Here is a 21,573-nt window from a genome sequence, read left to right as displayed (position 1 = left end):
AGATAAGCAAAGTGTTTAAATTTACCTTGGTCTTCATTTTTGCCTTTATCTTTACCCACCTTTACTGTCATGCTTGTATTGGCAAGTTTTATTAGCAAGTTTTTGTTAAATTAATCGCATATGTACATTCAAGAAGCACTTATTTCTATCCCAACCATTTCCGTTGAACCGCTTCCGTGTGCAATTTCCGTTGAATTGCCAATTTACTCCCAATCAACCAACCGCCGCTAAAAAAGTTTCACTTCAAAAAAATTAATCAAATTGAGCGAAAAATGAAGGCTCCAGTGAACTATGAACATTAAATGCAAGTTTTGAACCACTATGCACCCGTGGATCTTTAAGGGAAATTTCTGGCCGGCTGTATTGCTGCCAGGTTAAATGCGATCCAGTTGTGGATAGATCTAAGTTTCGGAAACACAAAATTTCCTGAAAACTCTGCCCAATAATCTACGACAACTAGATTATACCATCCCTCTACCCTGTCTAGACAACGAATTCTCCATAAGAATCCCAGACAGGAATGAAAGAGCACGTGTCACAAACCTAGAGTCAGGATCGACAGCTATATGTACATAGTACGTATATATGTACATATATACATAGAGATGGTTCCAATCTAAACGAAAAATAGCCTCCAGCCCTGCAAAACGGCCTATCACCATATATTCTGCTCTTACACAGTGACAGCCACTCTAACCTAAGCTAATCTACCCTCAAAATGTGGAAATGAGACGATGTATAAAGGGGTGCGTCTATACAGGTATACATATACCTTGTTTATATGGCATAAAACGCGGTATCGAATTAACTCGTGTCAGCGTAGCTCGTTCGAAATGCAAGTGTTTATATGCAACACAAGAAATTAGTCGATCGAACACACTTTCAAACAGAGTTTATCCCGATGCAACCCTGTTAATACATGAATGATGAATAATGAAAATTAAAAAATAATAATTAAAGACTCAAACAGCCTTGTAAAAATTATCTTAGCTATTAATTTTAAACAAAGCTTAGCATAAACGTAATTTCAAGAACTATTTAAATGGTTTACTTTATACAGAGTTGCATGAAATAACCGTGTGGACAAATTCCGTGTTTATATGCACTCTTAAAACGATTCAACAACTCTTAACTCGCATTCAAAATGTGATTTATGGTGGCACGGTTAAAAGTTTCAATTCGATTAGAGAATGTGTTTACATCTGTGTGTCCATGTAACATGGTTTGACTTAGAACGAAGAGAAGCATCATATAAACGTGGTAATAGATAGCTCCAAGCTCGATGGTGAGCTGGTAGTGGTGTATTCATATTCTAAGCTGGCTTCAGTTTTCGTATTCCTAACTATTGTATCCTCTTTCAAGGTGAGCTGATGGTACTAGGCGAATATGAGTATTATTTTTTGGGCTGAAAAATTATAAAAAAAAAACTATTTATATGACCTTTGACCTTGAATACATTTTTTTTTGCAGGCGTGGAACTTTTGACTTTTCATTCATAATGTGTTTGTAATACTTGTACCAATTTTCAGTTTTATGCGAGTTATTGTAACCTTGAATGCCTGACTTGACCAAGCTATCAAGAAAAACGAAAAATTCATAAAAATTACGCACAAGAAATGGAAAAGAAATTTTCTTCCTCTTTTCTTTCTCAAGCAAAAAATGCTCGTAGGCAAGGCACATTAAACAGGTAGTATCAGTAGAGAAGCTGGTCTGATTTTTTTTTAATTATTTGGTCGCGAAAATGTCAAATATTCTTAATTTCTTCTCACAAAAATTCCTAGTTGTTAAAATCTATTTGCATGTGAAACCTTTTTCTATACAAAACAAGCGATTGAATAGCAGCTTTTGGAACGCTCAGCTAACTCAGCAGCACAACCGCTAATTTCTGGGCCTTGCAAAAGATGGATCCATGCTTCGAGTAGTAAGAAAATTTGCTAAGAAAGAAAGTTGCAACAATTTTCATTTTCCAATTTAAATTTTTTATTTCTTATTTTTTTGTTTTGTATTTCACATGGCACGCTTTGATTTAGAAGAAACATGTCATGAGTTTTTGACACTTTCGATACCAGAAGCAACAACAAAATACACGCAAATGTTGTTTTTGCTCTAATGCTACTACTTTTTTGATATGCCTTGCTCGTAGGTATATTTACATATATATGTATTTCTTCAAGAAAATTTACAGCAACAGCAAAGTGCTTTTTCAAGCAACAGAAATAATTAAAAAATTGTCTTGTTATTTTTTCTTGAGATTTGGATTCTAAGCTTAAAAATAAATTCTAAAAGTGAAAAAATCGCCTCAGCTGACTAAACAGTTTAAACTTAAAAAATCTGCATAGAAAATAATTTTTTGTTCAACGGAATCATAATAATGAGATTTTTGATGCGGTTTTTTTTATAATTTTTCAAAGATAGATTTAAGATAAACTTGAATAACTCAGCCAAAACAATACCGATGTAGACTTATGAGGTATCATTGGAAAAGTATTTTCCACCCCTTTTTTATTTTAATGCAAATCAACACATTCAAAGTATGACAGAGAAAAGTAAGATGAAGGTGCGGCATTCCAAGTTGAAATAAGACATGTGGATGTTTGCAAAAACAAAAAAAAAATCTGACGCGAATGAATTTATTTGCAAAGAAATAAAAAGCGTGAGAAAATACCTTTCACATGGCAAAATGGGTAAAGTGTTGGCTGAGTTATTCAAGTTTTTCGTAAACCAATCTTTAAAAAAAGTTAAAAAACAGCATCAAAAATCACATTATGATTGGGTTGAAATTTTTTTCAAAATATTTTTACGCAAATTTCTAAACTGTCTTGTCATATGAGGTGATTTTTTCCAAAAAATATTTAAAAAATACGATTTTAAAGCCGATTGAAACATGCGTTTCATTAAACTAAAACTGTATGGTCTATAAAACTGTATACCCAAAAATGTTTTAAAGATTCAGGTTAAAAAGTTGAAATTTTGATAAAAATTTGTTGAATTTTCCTAAATTTTGTATAAAGTTTGAAACTGTGATTTATATGGTTTTGGTTAAAGCTTGGGCGGTCTTTTTATAGAAAAATAACAAATGAAACTTTACGAATATTTAAAAAATCAAAATGCGGTCATTTGTTTGAGTCACTGTATGTAAGTTACAACTTGTATATCTCTAATGAAATAGGATTGCCACTATCTAAAAATTAAAATGTGTTGAATATGCAATTTAAGTAAGATATCACAATATTAGTATGTTATGAAAGGTGATAAAAAAGCTTAATTCTCTTTAAAAGTATATTTCGAAAAAAATAATTTTGTATAATTTAAAGAAAAAGTTTTTTGTGTTTCTTCCGGGTTGCCATCACATGATCTACCGTTGAAAATTAGCTAAGTGATACTAATGTACATATGTATGTATGTATATAAATTCCTATTTCGTTGAAGCTCCGACTTCCATACATATTTTGTACTTAAACAAATCGACGTCCGAGCGCATATTCATGGCGTCAAGATTTCCTGCAAAAATATATACGCACATAGTATAAACAAGTACAAATAGATTTCAATAGTCTTTCATAATGCACATTGCTTATCTCGCAAAAATTCTTTGTTTTTGCTAAAAATGCAATTTAGTCTAACAAAAATTAAATATTAAATATGCAAAACAATGAATTCAGAATTAAAAGTCTGGTGAACTGGTGTGTGCATTCAATTATCCGAAATTATGTATGTATTAGGGATGTTAATTTTTCGGCTTTTTCCCATCCCGGGATTTTCGGGAAGTCGTTATCATAATCCCAGGATCCCGGGATTAGTCCCGGCATTTAGATATTCATTACTTTTCAGCAACTTAAATCGAAAAAAATTGCTTCTATATTGTTGTATTGAGAAGCTCTCCTACCATAAAATAAATGGGTTTGAAGTCTACTTTTTTAATTAAAGGGGCATTTTTGTTTTTTCTCTCTGACGTCAGGATTTATTTTAAAGGACTTTGTGATTTCAAAGATATGATTATGTAATTCCAAAAATTATTTACAAAATTAAATGCAGAGGAAATTTTTTAGAATAAAAAAATTAAATTTTTTGGATTCACAAGGACGAATAAGTAATTTTTAAGCTGATAAAATTAGATGGATGAAATTCGAGGATGTTATCGAATTTTTATAAGTTTTTAGCTTATAATTATTTCAAAAACAAATATTGCGAAATTTCAAGGATAAAATTTTAAAAAGAAATTTTCAATACTTACCAGTCCTTCTGCACCAAAAAATTGCATCTGCTTAAATTCTACAGGATTTCCTCTTTAATTTGATACCCGTTCGCTTTCGCGTGAATAAAAAGAGTGAAAAATATTTAAATTTACAATTTACTTGAACTTTATGTTGCGATGTTCACACTTTATTTGCGGTTGGACGACCGTTTATGTATTTATATGGATAGCGAGCGAATGAATTTGCTTTTTGACCTTAAAGTTATAGTTTCTTTTCCCAACTGTTTGTGGTGAATATTCAATTTTCCTGTTCCGGGACACATTTTTGAATTACTGACGTCAGCGTGAAAAAGTAATAACGCAATTTGACTATATTTGGCCCATGGTTTCCCGAATATATTGATATGTATTTGTGTTTAAAATTTACTATCGCGCGGTGTTATATGTATAATGAGTTAGACATTTATAAAAAAATATTAATTATTAAATGAAAAAAGAAATATAGCCAACACTGGTAAAGAAGGAGTTTCTATTATTTCCATCAGTGCGAATTACAAATACCGAAAATCGCGAGATTTTTGGGACCTTGAAAAGGCCGGGATCCCGGGATTAACATTCCTAATACATATGTATGTACTATGTGTATGGAATTGTGTATTTATTCTTAGCGTTAAACATAACACCCAGAGGTTATCAACTGCAAATGCTTGTCTGCACGTATTGCACTGTTTGCAAAAATCTGCATTATTAGTAGGTATAAAATCTTTTACGTGAGGCCTTGGAAATCAAGAGTTTTACGAAGGCATTAGTTCATTTTTTTGGCCACAGATGGCCTATTGGCTGTCGCATAAGATGGAAGAGAGTTGGTGATTGAAACTGATTTTCGTGTAAAAATTTCAATAGACTGTAAGTTGATAATAAATTTGATACTTTGGTAATAACAAAGCATCCTTTAAACAGTAGTAAAGAAAAGAAACGTTCGAGTACCATGCGTTTCAAAGTAAACTGGAAAAAACTGAAAAAAATTATTTTTAGTGACTAATACTTAGTATGAATGGTTTCTTCGCTTAAATACTGTCAAAATTCATACAAATTTGTGAATGAATATCTTGGTTAACAAATACATTGTCGGTGCATAATTTATTAGATTGGAATCAATTCCGCGGCTTGTGGTAAACATTAGTGACAGATTTTTGGTGTGAAAAACTTAAACTCCTAATTTTTTGGAGTACAAGGTGGAATTTGAAAGTTTCTAAAAACTCTGTAACACTGTGCAACAGCATTTTTAGGAGCGCAATAATTCAAACGCAGCATTAAAGGCCTAGACCCGTATAGCAAAACCTAGAAAATCGTTTTGCATTCTTTAGTAAAATTTCTTTGCTATGACCATTTAAATTTGCAATATTTTGCCAAGTGTCTTTAGAATAAATAAAAAAAAGAGTTAAAATACATATCAGAGAGAAATATGTTGTTTCGGGACATATAGTAAAATTTTACGAGGAATAATTATGTAGAACAATTTAACCCGTCATCTCCCTCAAAAAAGGGTCGTTTTGGTCCTTTTTTTAGAAAGTCCGAATAAAATAGCATTTTGAAGGTCGCTAGAGGGTTAAAATATTCTATTCGCTGGTTATTAACCTAAACGTATACGTTACGTATATTGTGTAGATTATGTGAATTCAAAAAAGGTACCAACGTGCATATTTTCTAGCCTAATATGCATATCGTTTCGAAATCAAATTGGAAAATTTTCACAAAAAGAAGTGTAACTCGTTATTTGTTTTATTTTTACGTTGCAAAATTTGGTGCGTTAAATGCTCTTGTTTGAGTTTATAATGAACTGGTAGTATATGGAAAAGAGAATCGAATGCAACCCGTTAGAAGTATGCGCCGATTACAACGCGAGCGCGAGCGCTACCATAATGTGGCTCTTCCATTTGAAATTATAATTGTAACAAAAAAAAAAAAACAATTTAGGTTTTACTATATGGGTCTTGTGGTCTTTCATCCATAGTTGGAATCATTCCGCCCCCCGACAATGACCGTCAAATTGTTGCACAGTTTAATCAGTGATACGCAGAACAAGACTTTAATGACTCTTACAGATACTTAGACTCAAAACTTTTCAAAGTCTCCTCGTATCGCTAATGAAAATCTATACACTTACTAGTAACCTTAAGAAAAGCCTTGACTTATTTTATTTTATTTTTTTTAGCGCACATGTCAAATAAAAGTTTCTTAATTGTTTTTTTTTTACATTATTTTAACTACTTTGGGACTTATTGTCCTTTCAATGCAGTTTCATCCATGCTCGTACCTTAATCTTCTATATGCTGAACTTATTACTAATCATAGAAAATATCTACCAACATTTTAGCTCTTCGCCTATCTAGTGGATTCCTATACACCCAGGATTCTTGCTCTAGGAAATCTTAGTTTGGCTCAACTTACGACTTCTTCACCTTCTGTTTTTGGGAAACCATAATCATCATGATGCTTTTCCGGGTCTGATGTTTCCGTTTGCCAAAAACTTGTACTCGCCAGAGCTTCTTCAGGTGTGTAATCAGTTCTTTTCTACGAAATCAAAGAGCTGCGGAGGAAAGCTCAGATAAGGGGAACTTGACTTATCCTAATACATATATATACATTCGATTTATTCTTAGCCTTTTAGTTTCATTATTCTACTCAATATACCTACATACATATGTCAGTCTAATGCTGCCGAAGTAAGTTACTATGGAACTCAGCCAATTTGCACTGATCAGTTATTGGAAAAAGATTGTCAGAAGGAAACATGGCTGTGTTTTAAATATGATACTTTATTTTATTTAAATGTGCGGTTGAATTTTTAATACATAAATTTTTGGAAGTACTTAGGTTCTAAGTAAATCAAAAATATATAAATTTTAAATATATCTAAGACAATATTTAAAATTTACGATAAATAAAATTTTATGATAATGCGTATTCTTGTTTCTGTACGAATCGAATTTTTAAAATTTTTTGATCGGAAACGATAGAAAAATTTCGTGATTTTCGATTCGTACGAAAACAAGAATACGCCTCAATGTATGTAAATTATTTGACTCTTAATTTTAAGTAATAAATACTTATTTTTACGTTCTATCAAGAACTGAGGAAAATATTTGTCTTAGTCTTAGTTTTAACTGGACTGTAATTTATAGTGGCTTAAAGCCAAAAATTTACTTCTGATTACTACGAATACTACTTCTAATAACAAAGGCTCTTACTAACCGACAGAGGAAATACATACTAAACTTCCCGAAAAATAGTTCCGTTCCTATGGCACAGCCTTTATTTAATCCTTATTTACTTATCTCTTCTCCAACTAGGTCCAGTGTGAGCAACCTACTGGTTTTGTAAGGCCAAATTTAACTATACAAAGCTATCTAATGCGCACGATTTTTAAAAGTGTACTAATTCGAAAATTTAGAGAAATTTCATATAGCAATATCTTATTTGGGATCGGATTGAACGGGTCTATACTTTAAAGCATTTCAGCAGTAATATTACTCAACTTAAAAACTTCTTGAGGTCCTCATACTTGTGAGTACGTATGTACATTAGCGTGGGCCGAAAATCCGCTTTTTTAGAATTTTGATTGGTAATAGCAAAAATATGATTCATTATGCTTTAAAAAAAATCTTTGGAATTTTTTGGTTAATATTCTAGGCTCGTCCATCAAAGTTCAATATGCTCAAAAAATAAAAATTAATAAATAAATTAATTAATACATTTTTTTACTAAAATTGCAATAATTTTCGAAAGTATTAGTCCTTTGGTATTTGGACCTTTTTTGTAGAGAAAAAAAATTTGTTTAGTACTTGAACTTTGGTGGACATGGGCGAGCCTAGGATATTGACTAAAAATTTTCACATTTCATACAGATTTATTTTAGAGCATAATGAACCATATTTTTGCTATTACTGATCAAAATTCTAAAAAAGCGGATTTTCGGGCCACGCTAATGTACATACAGATGTACTTACATATGTTTATGTGCACACAAAAAAGGGTACAGTTTCCCACTGGAACTATAAAATTTATTTTGGGGTAGTCACACCTGCCTAGTTATCAAGTTATGTGCTTATATTTTTAGCAAACGTAAAAGTCTATTCTTTCTAAAAAATCATCTCAGAATGTAAGCTTAAAAAATCTGCATAAAAATGCTTAAAATTGTTTATCAAAATAACGAGATTTTTAGAGATATTTTCAAATCGGTTTAGCTCACGTGAATCTTAATATTTTTCCGAAACGGAAAAAGTTGGTAGTCTTAAAATATAATACATTTTATAATTCCGGTGAAAAACCGCAATTTTTTTTGGTGATGCATCCTAATAAATATATGTACATATATTAGACCATTCCAGAAAAAAAGTTCGCCGTACATATTCGAATGTAAAGTATTTTCGCAAGGTAGTTTCGGATTTTTTTACGCCTTTTTGCATTTTTGGTCATATCTTCGGCATATACAATCGGACCCTAAAGTATGATATATCTATGTTCCGGTCCCGAGGAAGAAATTTTTTGTGTTATAAAGTTCATTGTCCTCAAGTAATTCGTAATTAATTACCCACCCAATCTCAGTTCTTATCACCCTAATGTACCACTCTAATGTCCGTAAATAAAGTAAAGAATTATTTCGATAATTTCAGTAGAACTATTTAAAAAAAAATTTATTGCCGTATTTAGTTGTCACAGAAAAATGTTAAAAAGCGAAAAATACTTTACACTCAGGGGTGAACGGCAAACTTTTTTTGGTTGCTTGTAAGATGGCAAGGCTTAATATTAATATGCATACATAATAATATGTACATAAGTACATGTATCGTTTTCGTTCTGTTATTCATACAGGTATTTCTTACATATAAGTACTCTCATTCTCTAAATTAAATGTACTACTATTTGGATCCTTGGACGATTTCTTGCTACCAATTTTATTTGCTTCATGCACTGTCGTTGGCAAAATCGTATTTGAAGTTTCTGGAAAAAGTAGCGATAAGCAACCACTGACTAGAGCACAGGCCGCAAACAATATCGCTGGAGCATTTTCATAATATTTAACCTGAAATGAGAAGAGAAGCAAAATAAGTTATAAATTATGATTACCACTTACAGATCACAGTTTAAAGAAGGACAAAAGTTTCAAGACTTAAAAAATAATTCGCTCATTAAACGGAGATGTAAATGAGTAGTAAAGTCTCTTCTCAAGATACAATTAGTCCAATTTAGCCATGTTCGAGAAAATACTTGAACGGCTTAGACTGCGATCTTCTCAAATTCCCGGGTTTGTTATGCGGTGCCCTAAATGATTCTAAGCGTACATATTTGTAACTAGAAGAATTGTTTAGATCTTCACTGATGAAGCGGAAGTTTTAGATGGGAAATTCTTTATTTTTAATTAGCCTGCAGAATGGTCAAGAATCGTATGGATTTGCACTTGGAAAGTGGTTTTGAAATCACACCAATTAGCATCAAATACGTGCCATTTTAAACCGCAGGAATTTAAGTTATCAGAAACCGAAATGGAAAGGAATGAGGGAGCCTCTAATTTCGTCGGATCCATCCAGTGGAGATAAGAAATCCAAGTAAATCCAGTTAGTTCATATATCTCAGTACTGTTAGACCCACAAGGAAGGCGTAAGGCGGTTTCTCTCATAAAAAATCTATCGCTGACAAATCACTACCAATCGGCCACCACTTTAACTTCACCCTTATTGAATTTGGGAAGATTTCTTAATAATACTAAGCCAAAACAGAGGCGAAAATACGCAGTGATCAGTTACGTCGCTTCTCTCTTTTGAGGTCACCATCTGAAGACATTTTCAATCCGCAGATCCCTATCGCTTAAAAATCCTATCGAGATAGAGGACAATCTCTGGAGCTTATGAATGTAATCTCGCTGCCCAAAACGGTTTAAATGCGATAAAGTCAATCTATTTCGTGAATAGACCGCTTAGGACTTCCTCAATAGAACTCATCCGTTAAGCGGATCAACGATGCCAGACTGCCAGAGTTCAAAAGGGAAGGATTGTCAGATAAGTAAAAGTTTATGCCAATAGGCCCCTCATCTCTCGTCGATGCCAGAGGGTCTGTAGTGGATGAAATACTATTTTAAAGCTTAATGCCTCCTGCTGCGGATATGCATATTGAGGAACTGAAGAAGGTTATGTACTATCTTTCGCTTTGTAATTTGAAAGTCCCTCGTGCGATATTTTTCACTCTACTTAGGCCGAGGTTATATATAAAACTTACCAAGAGAGGTGTCTGTGGCGCCACCATTGAACCAAAACGGCCAATCATCGAGCAGAAAGACATCAAACTATTGCGCAGATTTGTTGGAAATATCTCCGAAGTGAAAAAGTAAAGAACTTGGAAGGCAGCAGTAATTGCCAGTTTACCCACCAAAAATAAGCTTAGCTGAAGATAATAGCGTTCTAAAGGACAAACAATGTACAAGTAACATAAAGAACAAATTAAATACAAATTTTTAACAGATCCTCCTACCTGAGTTCACAAAGACTGTACACAGACAGCAAATGCCACTGAGCAGCATATAACCGCAAAGCGAATACCTTCTACCATATCTATCCATAGTGAGGCAAGGTATGAAGAAACCAGGAATTTCCACTAGCGCAATCAGTATGAAATTGTAATATTTACTGCCACCCAACAGCACCGAGTTCAAGCTCAGTCCATAGTATACAAGCACAGTGACCACCCAGCATAGCGAACAATTTGCAATGCGGAAAAAGAGTTTTCCGCACGCCTCGCGTATGGGAAAGCGTGCGCCACCTTGACTACTTAGCTTCTCACGATTCGCTAATATCAACTTATCCAGCGTTGTATCCGATAGTCGACGCTTATTCGTTTGCGCTGCACGCTTCAATATGTCCAAAGCTTCCGTTTCACGTTGCTGACTCAGTAGCCAACGTACGCTCTCTGGCAATATCCAGTAGTAGGATACAATGGCTAGCGATGGTATGTAGAAAATCCGGAGCATAATGCGCCAATTTGGAAAATACATAGAAACGATGGCTAGAAGCATTTCACCGATGGCGTAGAAAATTGTAATGACGCTACAAGCGAATACACGCTTGCTAGGACCCACCAATTCGATGCCAATGATGAAGCAAATCGAATAGAGTGAACTATTTGCGACATTGTCGAGGAACTCATAAACAAGAAACGGCACGTAGGATGTGGTAAAAGAGCGCATAATGCCAAATATGGCGCTGAGTACGCCGCCAAGTGCGAGCGCATTGCGACGACCATACCTGCGGAGTGTTTAAGTAAAACGTGGTAAGTCTTATGCGACTACAAAATTAATGGGAGTATGTTGAGCAAACAATACTCACTTATCGGAAATTAATCCACCGAGCGGTATGCCAAAAAATTGTCCCACATTATTAATTGTGCCTGTCAGGGTTAACTTCCATTCCTCATCGCAATAAATGCCGAACTGTGTCAATTTGAATAATTAATTAGGCGCATATGTATGTATGTATGTATGTATTGTATTTTGCCGTAGACTTACATCATTTGATATCGTTACTTCCTCGCCTCGAAATATAAAATTATTGCCAGGGCAATTCTGCATCACTTTGGAATCGAAGCTTTCCGCCGTGCAATATTGTACATCCCCGGGTGACCTTGTCCAATTCGTGATTGCTTTGGGCGCATAACGTCGACATTGATCTAACTCCCTAGTCTTCGCGGGAATGGCATATTTAGTCCATGGCTCTTCGTAAGGGCTTTGCGGTCCGTCACATTCGGTGATGTTGCATCTGAGAAAAGAAAGCATTCATATTATTTTTGTCCTATTAGTTACCAACGAATACATATATGCGAAAATTAGAGCTTCCTTTTTTTAGTGTTTTTCATACCACTAGCACATTCTCGAGATAGTTTGATTAGTTTAAGCATTTCCAGCATACAGATTATGTTTCTCTTGGTAGCGGTTGCTCGAGTAAACCCATTGAAAAAATGTGCTCGTAATCTTGTCGCAACTTGAGGAAGTATTTGTTTGCTATTGGGTATGGTGGGTCTCCACTTAACACTATTGCGCCCGCGATAGCGCAAACCCATTAGAAAATTTGGCGACAATGGTAAGGCAAATTAATCTAGGAACAAACACGGCGACACGTGAAAGGAAAACTCCTCCACCATGCTAAATGGCACTGAAACCAATAAAGAAAATGAACCCGAACACAACTGAGGACTACAAAGTCACCCCGAATGAGACACATTGTGTGAGTGGTAATTAACGAACTGATTAGGCCTTATCAGTGCGGCCTTAGAGCTAACAATTCCATCTTAAACCAGGAATTCGACATACGCCGCACCGTATCGACTTTATCAATTTTAAAGCCGAAAAGAAAATGGCTAACGCAGCGATATTTGAATTTGGATTCCCCGCAAAACGACTACGAGCCATTTGATACCAAACGGGATTCCACACGGGGCGACTCTCTTTCGTCTGACTCTTTGAATATATGATGCTGGAGAGGATAACACCAGCTGCAGAAGTAAATCTCTCAGGACCACTTTTGAAGTAAAACTTCTTTGCGCTCGGTTGGCTGTAGGTCCAAACTCCGATGACACGAAAAAGCGGCAGAAGAAGGGATAGGACGGAAGGGTTTAAGATCAGAATTAGCATTAAGGTTAAGCTTGAGATTAAGATAAGGATTAAGGTAAAAGTTAAAATTAAGACTAAGACTAAGATTAAGACTGATTGAGATTAAGATTAAGAATAATGTTAAGATGGTGAGTTACGCTGGTAATAGCAAGAAGTTTTACTACTGTCTCGCATGGAATACAGACACAATTTTGTTATAATTCTATATGGATATCATCGGTCTCAACAAACGGAACGTCTGTTCTTAAAATCATGAATGTACGTTTCAATAGATAAATAGATTCACATGCAAATTCATACATAAGTATGTATGTAGTATTTATGTATATGTATACAACTGTTTACCTATAATTGTTCTACTGTCAATAAACAATAGTTTATTAGCAAGTTTATTACTGTTGTCTAGACTAAAAACTTCAGGAGCTAACTAAAGGGAAACCTCGATATAACGAATTTGAAGGCGTTGGACTATTGCTTCTATGCTTATATCTATAGTTTCGAGGGCGATTTAATTGGCTTTTCCAAACGGTTTTTAGCCGGTTTTTCGATTATTTTTAGATGGTTTTTTTGAAGCCTTGATTTTTATATCTGTATATTGGAAAATTTTACACTGCAAAAATATACTTAAAAAATAAAAGGAACACCGAACGATAATCTTTTCAGTTTTGGCAGTTTACTACAGTTTACAGTTTAACCTGTTACAATATCCAGAATGGAGCTGTGCCAAAGAAGCGCGAGTCTCATGAAGCAACTCGAGCACTGCGTTGACGATAGGTGGCATTGGTCTCCGATGATGGAATTCCAGGGGTGAGAGTGGACAACAGTGTTTATTTATTCTCGATATAATATACTAAATTTGTATTGTCGGTCTAGGTCAGTAGTTGGTTTATTCACAAGACAGTCAGTTCAACATGCTCGAGTTTTTGTTTTAGCGATGCAATATTGCTAATAACGGTGAATACCATTAACAGCCGGTTGGCTGTAAAAGTAAATTTTTGAAATAGTTTTTTCTGGTTAACCGGTTTTATCAAAATGCCAATTTACGAAAAAGGTAAATAATCGAACACCCTAATAGTTTCGTTATATTTATGGAGTATTAAAACCTCGATACAACGAAAAATTAAAAATTTTTGAAAAAATTCCTTAAATTTAGTTTTTTTTATAACGAGACTCCAACCGTCAACAAATTCAGACTTCCTTAAGTAGAGACTTCTGCTAACGGGGTATAACCATTGCGTTTCATGCTCAAAATTTCTTTGTTGTATCTATGGAGCCCTTTTGGTATACAATTTTCGCAAGAACGAGGCTTTTCAGTTTATTAAGGTTTCATTATATCGAGGCTTCATTGTAATTGAATAACTCCTATTATTGTGGAAATATGTACGTATAGAATGCAATTAGCACCATCATATGAGAATTATATGCATATCAAATTGATAGTCCTAATTAAAACTTCATTTTTTCATATACATACTACATACATATGTGAAAATTTATGTATGTATGTATTTATGTAGCTGTTTGATTCACGACGAGTCTGCAAATATCCATATTAGCTTGGCTTATTAACCGTAACGGATTATTTTCCGGCTTAAATAAGTTGTTCTACAGTGAAACCTTTCAGAGCTGGAACCTATAAGAAGAAACTTGTGATAACTAGTCGTAAAATGTTATTTAGTAGTCGCTTGTTTCATTAAGTATTTACACCGAAGAGCCGGACAAATCATAAAATCCAGTATGCTTGGTTTCTTACGTACAATTTCAACCTTGTAAAGCCGACTTTAATTTTTTTTATTGATATTCGCCTGTAAGGTTTTGAGAATATTTATTTCGTGAGCACAAGTTAATTTGCGTTTAACACTTTTATATTATATTTTATATGAAATAATGTACTAAAATCTGAAAACTGTTCATTTTAAAATGTGGGTCATATTTAGCAACGAAATTTATTTAACTCTTATAGCCGACTTATGATCAACCTGTCTCAAGGAAACCTATCCAAGGAGAACAAATTATCTGGTCCCTTGCGATTCTGGCTTTGACAGGTTTCCCTGTACAACTACCCGGCTGGAAATTCGCTATGCAATGCCCTTGTTCCGCATAGCACCAGGCTAAAATTCCTAAATTGAGATATTTTGAACAGTACTAAAATGCTATATATAGCAATGTGTTGACAGTGTCAAATGGAAGGAGTTATCAATCGATTTATTTCGAAAATATTCTTTAAGAGGGTCGCCACCTGCTCAAAATGCAAAAATCAATTTAATTAGAAAGTTAAAATAAATTCTTTAATATGGATATCAAACGAGTGAGGTTTAAGAGAGCTTTAATTAAAAAATTATTTTGAAGGGAGGTCCTCGGTTGGGAGATTCAATATCAATGTAACTAATTAGTTAAATAAAATACTTTAATGTGAGTATCAAACGAAAGAGGTTTTACGAACGCTGTGTCTACATATCTCGAAAATATTCTTGACGAACGCCGCCACCAATTTAGAAGTTCAATTGTAAAGTTAAATACATTCCTACTATCATAGTAGTACTATGTATTAATATACAAGGTTTTGAGTAAGTATGTTAGCCTTTGTGGGTCTTTCTCTGTATAAAATTTGGCATAGAGTAGTGCGTTTCTGTAACTCATTTGGTCAATGTCCCTGATTGAAATAAGAGATTTGTAAAGGGATACCACTTGCTTAAAAATTTAAATTTTACTTTAAATTGTATTAGGAAAGAATTTTTCGAAGGATTGCCACCTATTTAGTTAAAAAGTCGAATTCAATTTTATTAATAACTTGAATAACCTATTACCCTATGGGTGGGGATTAAGAAAGCTTTATTAACTTATGAATACCATCTTACTAATCTTACTAATATTATAAATGTGAAAGTTTGTATGTTTGGATGTTTGGGAAATCATCACGCGGAAACGACTGAACGGATTTGCATGAAGTTTTGTACGCAGATAGCCTATGGACCAGGATTGGTTAATAGGCTATTTTTTTAAGAGTTGCCACCTGTTAAAAAGTTTAATTTATTTAATATGCGGGAACGACTGAATGGATTTGCATGAAAATTTGCCCACATTCTTAGGAGTTGCCAACTGTTAAAAAAGTTTAATTAAATTAATACGCGGAAACGACTGAATGGATTTGCATGAAATTTTGCAAGCAGAGAGCTTATGACCTACAGTGAGAAATAGGCTAATTTTTTGGAAGAGTTGCCACCTGTTAAAAAGTTTAATTAAATTAATACGCGGAAACGACTAAACGGATTTGCATGAAATTTTGCACACAGATAGCTTATGACCTACGTTAGAAAGTAGGCTACTGTTTTTAAGAGTTGCCACCTGTTAGAAATGTTTAATTTAATTAATACGCGGAAATTAATGAACTGATTTGCATGGAAGTTTTCACACAGATAGCTTATGAGCTAGGCTGAAAAATAGGCTACTTTTTTTAAGAGTTGCCACCTGCTAATAAAAGTTTAATTAAATTAATACGCGGAAAAGTCTGAACGGATTTGCATGAAATTTTGCAAGCAGATAGCTTATGACCTACAGTGGAAAATAAGCTAATTTTTTGGAAGAGTTGCCTCCTGTTAAAAAAGTTTTAATTAAACTAACACGCGGAAACGACTGAACAGATTTGCATGCCATTTCGCACAGAGATAGCTTATGACCTACGTTGGAAAATAGGCTACTATTTTAAGAGTTATCACGTATTAGGAAAGTTTAATTAAATTAATACACGTAAATGACTGAACTGATTTGCATGAAAGTTTGCACACAGATAGCTTATGGCCTAGACTGGAAAATAGGCTACTTTTTTAAGAATTGCCAGCTGTTTTAAAAAGAAATTTTGCTCAAGGATGGTTTATGACCTGGATTGAAAAATAGGCTACTTCCTTAACCGGTTTTCCGATCATAACGAAATTTAGTACGCTTACTACGGATTTCGGAAGGATGGTCTTAGACTGAAAGTAAGTCCGGTAACTCAAGGCCCCTTCCATACAAATTGGAATTTTCATATTACATACATATCTCTGGAAGTATTTGTGGGGGAGAACTGAAATGGTATAGTGATATGTATGTCAAATCAATGTTGATTTCATGACATTTCATAGACAAATTAATCAGATTTTATTTTTAATTGGATTAACGATTAATGTTTTAAATTAATTAAACGTAATCGCAGCCAGCGATTAACGATTAAAAAAATGTTATCATTAATCGTACAGTTGACTACGACTAATTAATTTTAATCGTCGAACGCGATTAACATTTTATCGTTAATCAGATTAACAGTTTGCCAACACTGTGTGAAATCATGTTCATATTCACGGAGAAAAATGGACGTTTTTGGTAAAGAGGCGTAGAGCCTCCCATACTGACTGAAAGTTTCATATTGCATATCTCTTCAAATGTTTGGGGTAAAGCACTCAAGCTTGGTATGGAAATACATATGTATGTATGTATGCTAAACTAATACCATACTTATGGAGAAAAATGGGAGTTATTGGAAAAGGTGGTGTGGCAACTCCCATGCAAATTGATTTTTCTATGCTGCATATCTCTGGAGGTGTTTATTGCAGAGGACTGGAACTTGGCACCGAGATGTGTATACAAAATTAATTCCATTCTCATGGAGAAAAATTTGTGTTATTCGAAAAGGGGAAATGGTTCCTCCCGTACAAATTTACTGTTTTATACTGCTTATCTCTAGAGGTGTTCATGGTAGAGTACTGGGACTTGGTACTGGGGTATGTAAAATCAATTCTAAATTCATGGAAGAAGATTAGGGTTATAAGAAAAAGGGGCGTGGCACTTCCAGTACACATTTGCTTTTTCTTGCCACATATCCCTGGATGTGTTTGTGGAAGAATACTGGAACTTGGTATGGAGTTGGGTATACAAAATTTATCAATTGCTCATGGAAAAAATGTGAGTTATTAAAAAAGAAGGCATGTCGCCTCCCATACATACTAAAAACTTCTTAATACATATCTCTGGAAGGATAGAAAATCGCTCGAAGTATTTTAAATTTGTTATGGAGATTTATTTTATAAGTGCCGTACTGACAATAAATTTCATTAAATGGAAAAGGGAGAGCCGGGTTCGGCCTTATAATCTAAAGCTCTCTTGAGGCATTTGCTACAGTAATGAGAAGTGGTATTTTATCAAGGCCAGGTTACTAAATTTGAGTTGGAAATATTAGAACCCGCCGTGGCACCTCCAAGAAGGTTACACATTCACGCGTCGTATACCTGGAACCATTTTAAGGTAAACTTAGAGAGATTGATATCTTTCGTATGCCTAGCGCGCAGACGAGATTTTATAATTTCATAGTTTTAAACGGCCTAAATACCTTAATTCGCTTAAAAAATAACGAGCTATAACGAAATGGGCACAGAAATAAAATCTAACATCATTAAATTATTTTTCATATTTGTATAAAAGCGCGGGGTGAAACCCGCGGGTAAAAGCTAGTTTGTTCATAAGTTAAATGAAGTATTTCAATATGAATGGCAATGGACAGATGTATAAGAATGCTTAGTTTCGAAAATATTTCTTAAAAGGGTTGCCACCTGTTAAAAAATGAGAAAACATTTTATTAATAAGTTTTATTAAGAATTAAATTATGGTTGGCAAGATTTATTTTGAAAATATTTTGAAGAAGGTTGCAAGCTGTTTAAAAGTAAAATTAAATTTTTTCATAAGTTAAATATACTATAAAAATATGGACAGTTATAAAAAAGCTTATTTTTGAAAATATTTCTAAAGAGTGTTGCCACCAAAAAGTGAAATTAAATTTTATTAATAAGTCGAACCCAGTATTACGTTACGGGTGCCAAACGAATGACGTTTAAGAAAGCTTTATTTTGAAAATATTTTTAAGAGGATTGCCAGCGGTTTAAAAGTCAAATACCATTTTATCATAAGTTAAATAAAGTATTACAATATGAATAACAATGGATAGAGGTATAAGAAAGCTTGGGTTCGAAAACACTTCTAAAGAGATTTTTGAGAATGCCTTACTTCGTAAATATTTTTAAAAGTGATTGCCACCTTTTAAACCGTCGAATTAAATTCTATCAGGTACTTTAATAAAATATGTGTTACAATATGAATGTCAAGAAACAGGTTGAAAAAGCTTTATTACAGAAACTGTTTTGAAAAGGATGTCAACTGTTTAAAAAATAAAATTCAATTAAGGAGAATATTTCCATAATGGCAATTTCATCTCTACGGCAGAGATAAATGAGATATAATATAAAAATGGTGTTTCTTTATTAAGACACATTAAAAAAATGTATCTGTATATCGATACCTGAGTGGAAGATCGACCTATCTCAGAAACTTTTCAAGAACGCCCTACTTCAGAATGTGATTGAAAAACGCATTATCTCAGCTGCCGATTCAAAAATGTCGTATCTCAGCACGTTTTCAATATATTTTCAGCTGAGATAGGGTGTTCTTTAACCAAATTCTGATATAGGGTGTTTTTCAATAAAATTCTTAAATAGGGCGCTCGATCAAATTCTGAAGTAGGGCGATCTTAAAAAGTTTTCTCATATAGGGCGTTTCACTCAGGGGACGATATAGTATACAGACTAGCTACGTAATTCAAGTTGTTTTGTTATATAATTTATTTCATTATTGATAGCCACCGAAATTAAAAAAAAAAAAAACTTTAATAAAAGCGGAAACCTCAGCCGATTCGGCTATTTAACAAGTTTATTACTTTGACACAAAAAACTGAACACACAGCTCCACTAAATGTATTTTATTGCCGTTAATTAGCATTCATGCACACAACGAAAAAGAGTTTTGTATGTACATTGTTGTTTATTAACAATTACCGTTGCTTGCTCACCTGTGCGCTACATTAGCAGCTGTGAAAATATAAGTGATCGACGAGACGGCATTGAAAAGCACTGGTAGGCAGGTAAGTACGAGTATTACGATCTGGAAGCGTCCGAATTCTCCCAAACGTATAAGTATGGCATCCAAGGTGGAGTCATCCTTGCTGCTAGCGGCAGTTGGAGGCAATGATTCAGTGCTCTGTGTGGCACTTGTTGGCGAAGGCATATTTATGTACTTATAGAGTGAAATATATTTATTTTAATTTTTTTTAGGGACGAAAAGCGGTTGAACTGAAACGTGAAACGTCGTTTGAAAGATACGAAAATATTGCGGCTTGAAATTTAATGGTGTACAACTGCCTTAATAAATGCCTCCAAATAATAATTTTATATTTAATTTGTTTTTAAAATTTTGTGGACATATTTTTAAGTAATTATTTTGCTGATTAAAAAATTCTGCAAGTATATTTAAAAATTCATTAAAATTTTTGTTTTTATTTTTTATGGTTTATAGTAAATTACCGTTATTGTTCTTTTTGGCACGTGCTCACGTTTATTTCTACGCATAAGCACACATGCACGCCGCACGCAAATACGTTCGTTTACATTTACAACCGGCAGTCGTGTTAATTAAATCACTTTTAAATTATGGCGCTTAATTAATTTCCCATTTCACTGGCATTCTTGAAATTTAATTGACCGTTTGCTATCGCTACTCGCACCTGTTTGCTTCGCTGAGTTTGTTAGCAAATCGTTTTTTTTAAACGCAACGCACGATTTCATTGCCGCTATTCAACGCACCACTGCGCATGCGTACGCACCAAAACATAGAAAATTACAAAAAAAAAAATGCAAATAAAAGCAGCAAAAAGTTTATTAAAAACAGCAAATTTCTATAAAAGCATTTAGCGATCGTCGCAAACTGTTCGCCAGCACGTGTGGCATGCGAATGAAAATGCTAGGCGCACAAATGAACGAGTTGAGCATGAGGGAGCTGGGAATTCCGTTAAAAGCTTTAACAATTTATTTTTTATTTACATACATACGTACATACATATTTACTTGCCTACAAAACCGGGATTGGGCTTAAGTAAGTCGGGTTGAACGATTTGGTTGCCCGTAGGCAATGCCCGTCAGAAAGGTTATTTATGTAGTTACACATACGCGAATAATTGTATTTTAATTTATTAATTTCTTCTTTCTCCTACACTCGTTTACTGCTTTTCTTTCTGTTTGTTCGTCGCTTACATCCGTAAGTGTACCTTTCTTTAAATATTTGAAATTCCGCGAATTAAGCATTTCAAAGCCAAGCTAATGGGCTTCTATTGCAAAATGTTTGAACGACATTATCAGAAAAAGTTGTCCGGTCTTATTGAAAAAAAAACCTTTAATACATATAATGAAATCGCGTGAATGAAAAAAAGCCAGTCCAATCTCATTGAACTCGATGTAAATCGAGACGTGTTGGTCATCAATCAATAAATGATAATAAATTGACGGGAATTTTACTTCAGTATATGCGTCCTACATAATTAAACTGGAAAAAAATAAATAACGGCACAATAAATGATAGCTGTTTTCAAGTCAATTTGGCATTGACATAATATTTTATGCTTCAGAGAGGCTGCTCTAATACTATCTAAGTGTTGGTTTTTCATTAAGTCAGCTGTACAATCCTGACAACACAAATCTGACGCCAAACCAAAAAAAAAACAAGTAAGAAAGTCTAAGTTCGGGCGGAGCCGAACATTAAATACCCGGAGCAAGTATTAAATATATGATTTTCGCCTTTCCGAAAGCGTGTGTATCAATTTTCTCTTTCTCTTTCTCTTTCTCTTTCTCTTTCTCTTTCTCTTTCT

At 33.9% G+C, this 21,573-nt stretch overlaps 1 protein-coding gene and 1 long non-coding RNA gene across 2 annotated transcripts; one reads left to right on the top strand and one right to left on the bottom strand.

Moving 5' to 3' along the window:
* The first annotated feature begins 4,874 nt into the window (after positions 1 to 4,874).
* Positions 4,875 to 7,115, top strand: LOC118739882. The gene is made up of 2 exons (XR_004993071.1): positions 4,875 to 5,101; positions 6,573 to 7,115. It is a non-coding gene; the product is annotated as an uncharacterized LOC118739882 (long non-coding RNA).
* A 1,052-nt stretch (positions 7,116 to 8,167) lies between these two features.
* On the bottom strand, positions 8,168 to 20,122 carry LOC118738893 (organic cation transporter protein-like). The gene is made up of 6 exons (XM_036469918.1): positions 19,726 to 20,122; positions 11,754 to 12,003; positions 11,575 to 11,678; positions 10,724 to 11,493; positions 10,472 to 10,653; positions 8,168 to 9,281 (listed from the first exon to the last, which is right to left on the bottom strand). Exons 1-6 carry the CDS (start codon positions 19,938 to 19,940, stop codon positions 9,078 to 9,080), a joined length of 1,725 nt encoding a protein of 574 aa, XP_036325811.1. The 5' UTR covers positions 19,941 to 20,122; the 3' UTR covers positions 8,168 to 9,077.
* Between the last annotated feature and the right edge of the window lie 1,451 nt (positions 20,123 to 21,573).

The sequence above is a fragment of the Rhagoletis pomonella genome, unplaced genomic scaffold (assembly GCF_013731165.1).
Source record: "Rhagoletis pomonella isolate Grant_MI unplaced genomic scaffold, Rhpom_1.0 Rhpom_scaffold_00005, whole genome shotgun sequence".
Lineage (NCBI taxonomy): Eukaryota > Metazoa > Arthropoda > Insecta > Diptera > Tephritidae > Rhagoletis > Rhagoletis pomonella.
The sequence above is the reverse complement of the archived record's forward strand: the minus strand, read 5'-3'. Positions and strand labels throughout refer to the sequence as shown.

Coding starts and splice junctions, on each gene's coding strand:
- LOC118738893 (XM_036469918.1), bottom strand. CDS start 19,940: ATGCCTTCGCCAACAAGTGCCACACAGAGCACTGAATCATTGCCTCCA. Junction 12,004..19,725: donor GCTGCTAATGTAGCGCACAG/GTGAGCAAGCAA, acceptor TTCTTTTCTCAG/ATGCAACATCACCGAATGTG. Junction 11,679..11,753: donor AAGTAACGATATCAAATGAT/GTAAGTCTACGG, acceptor AAATTGACACAG/TTCGGCATTTATTGCGATGA.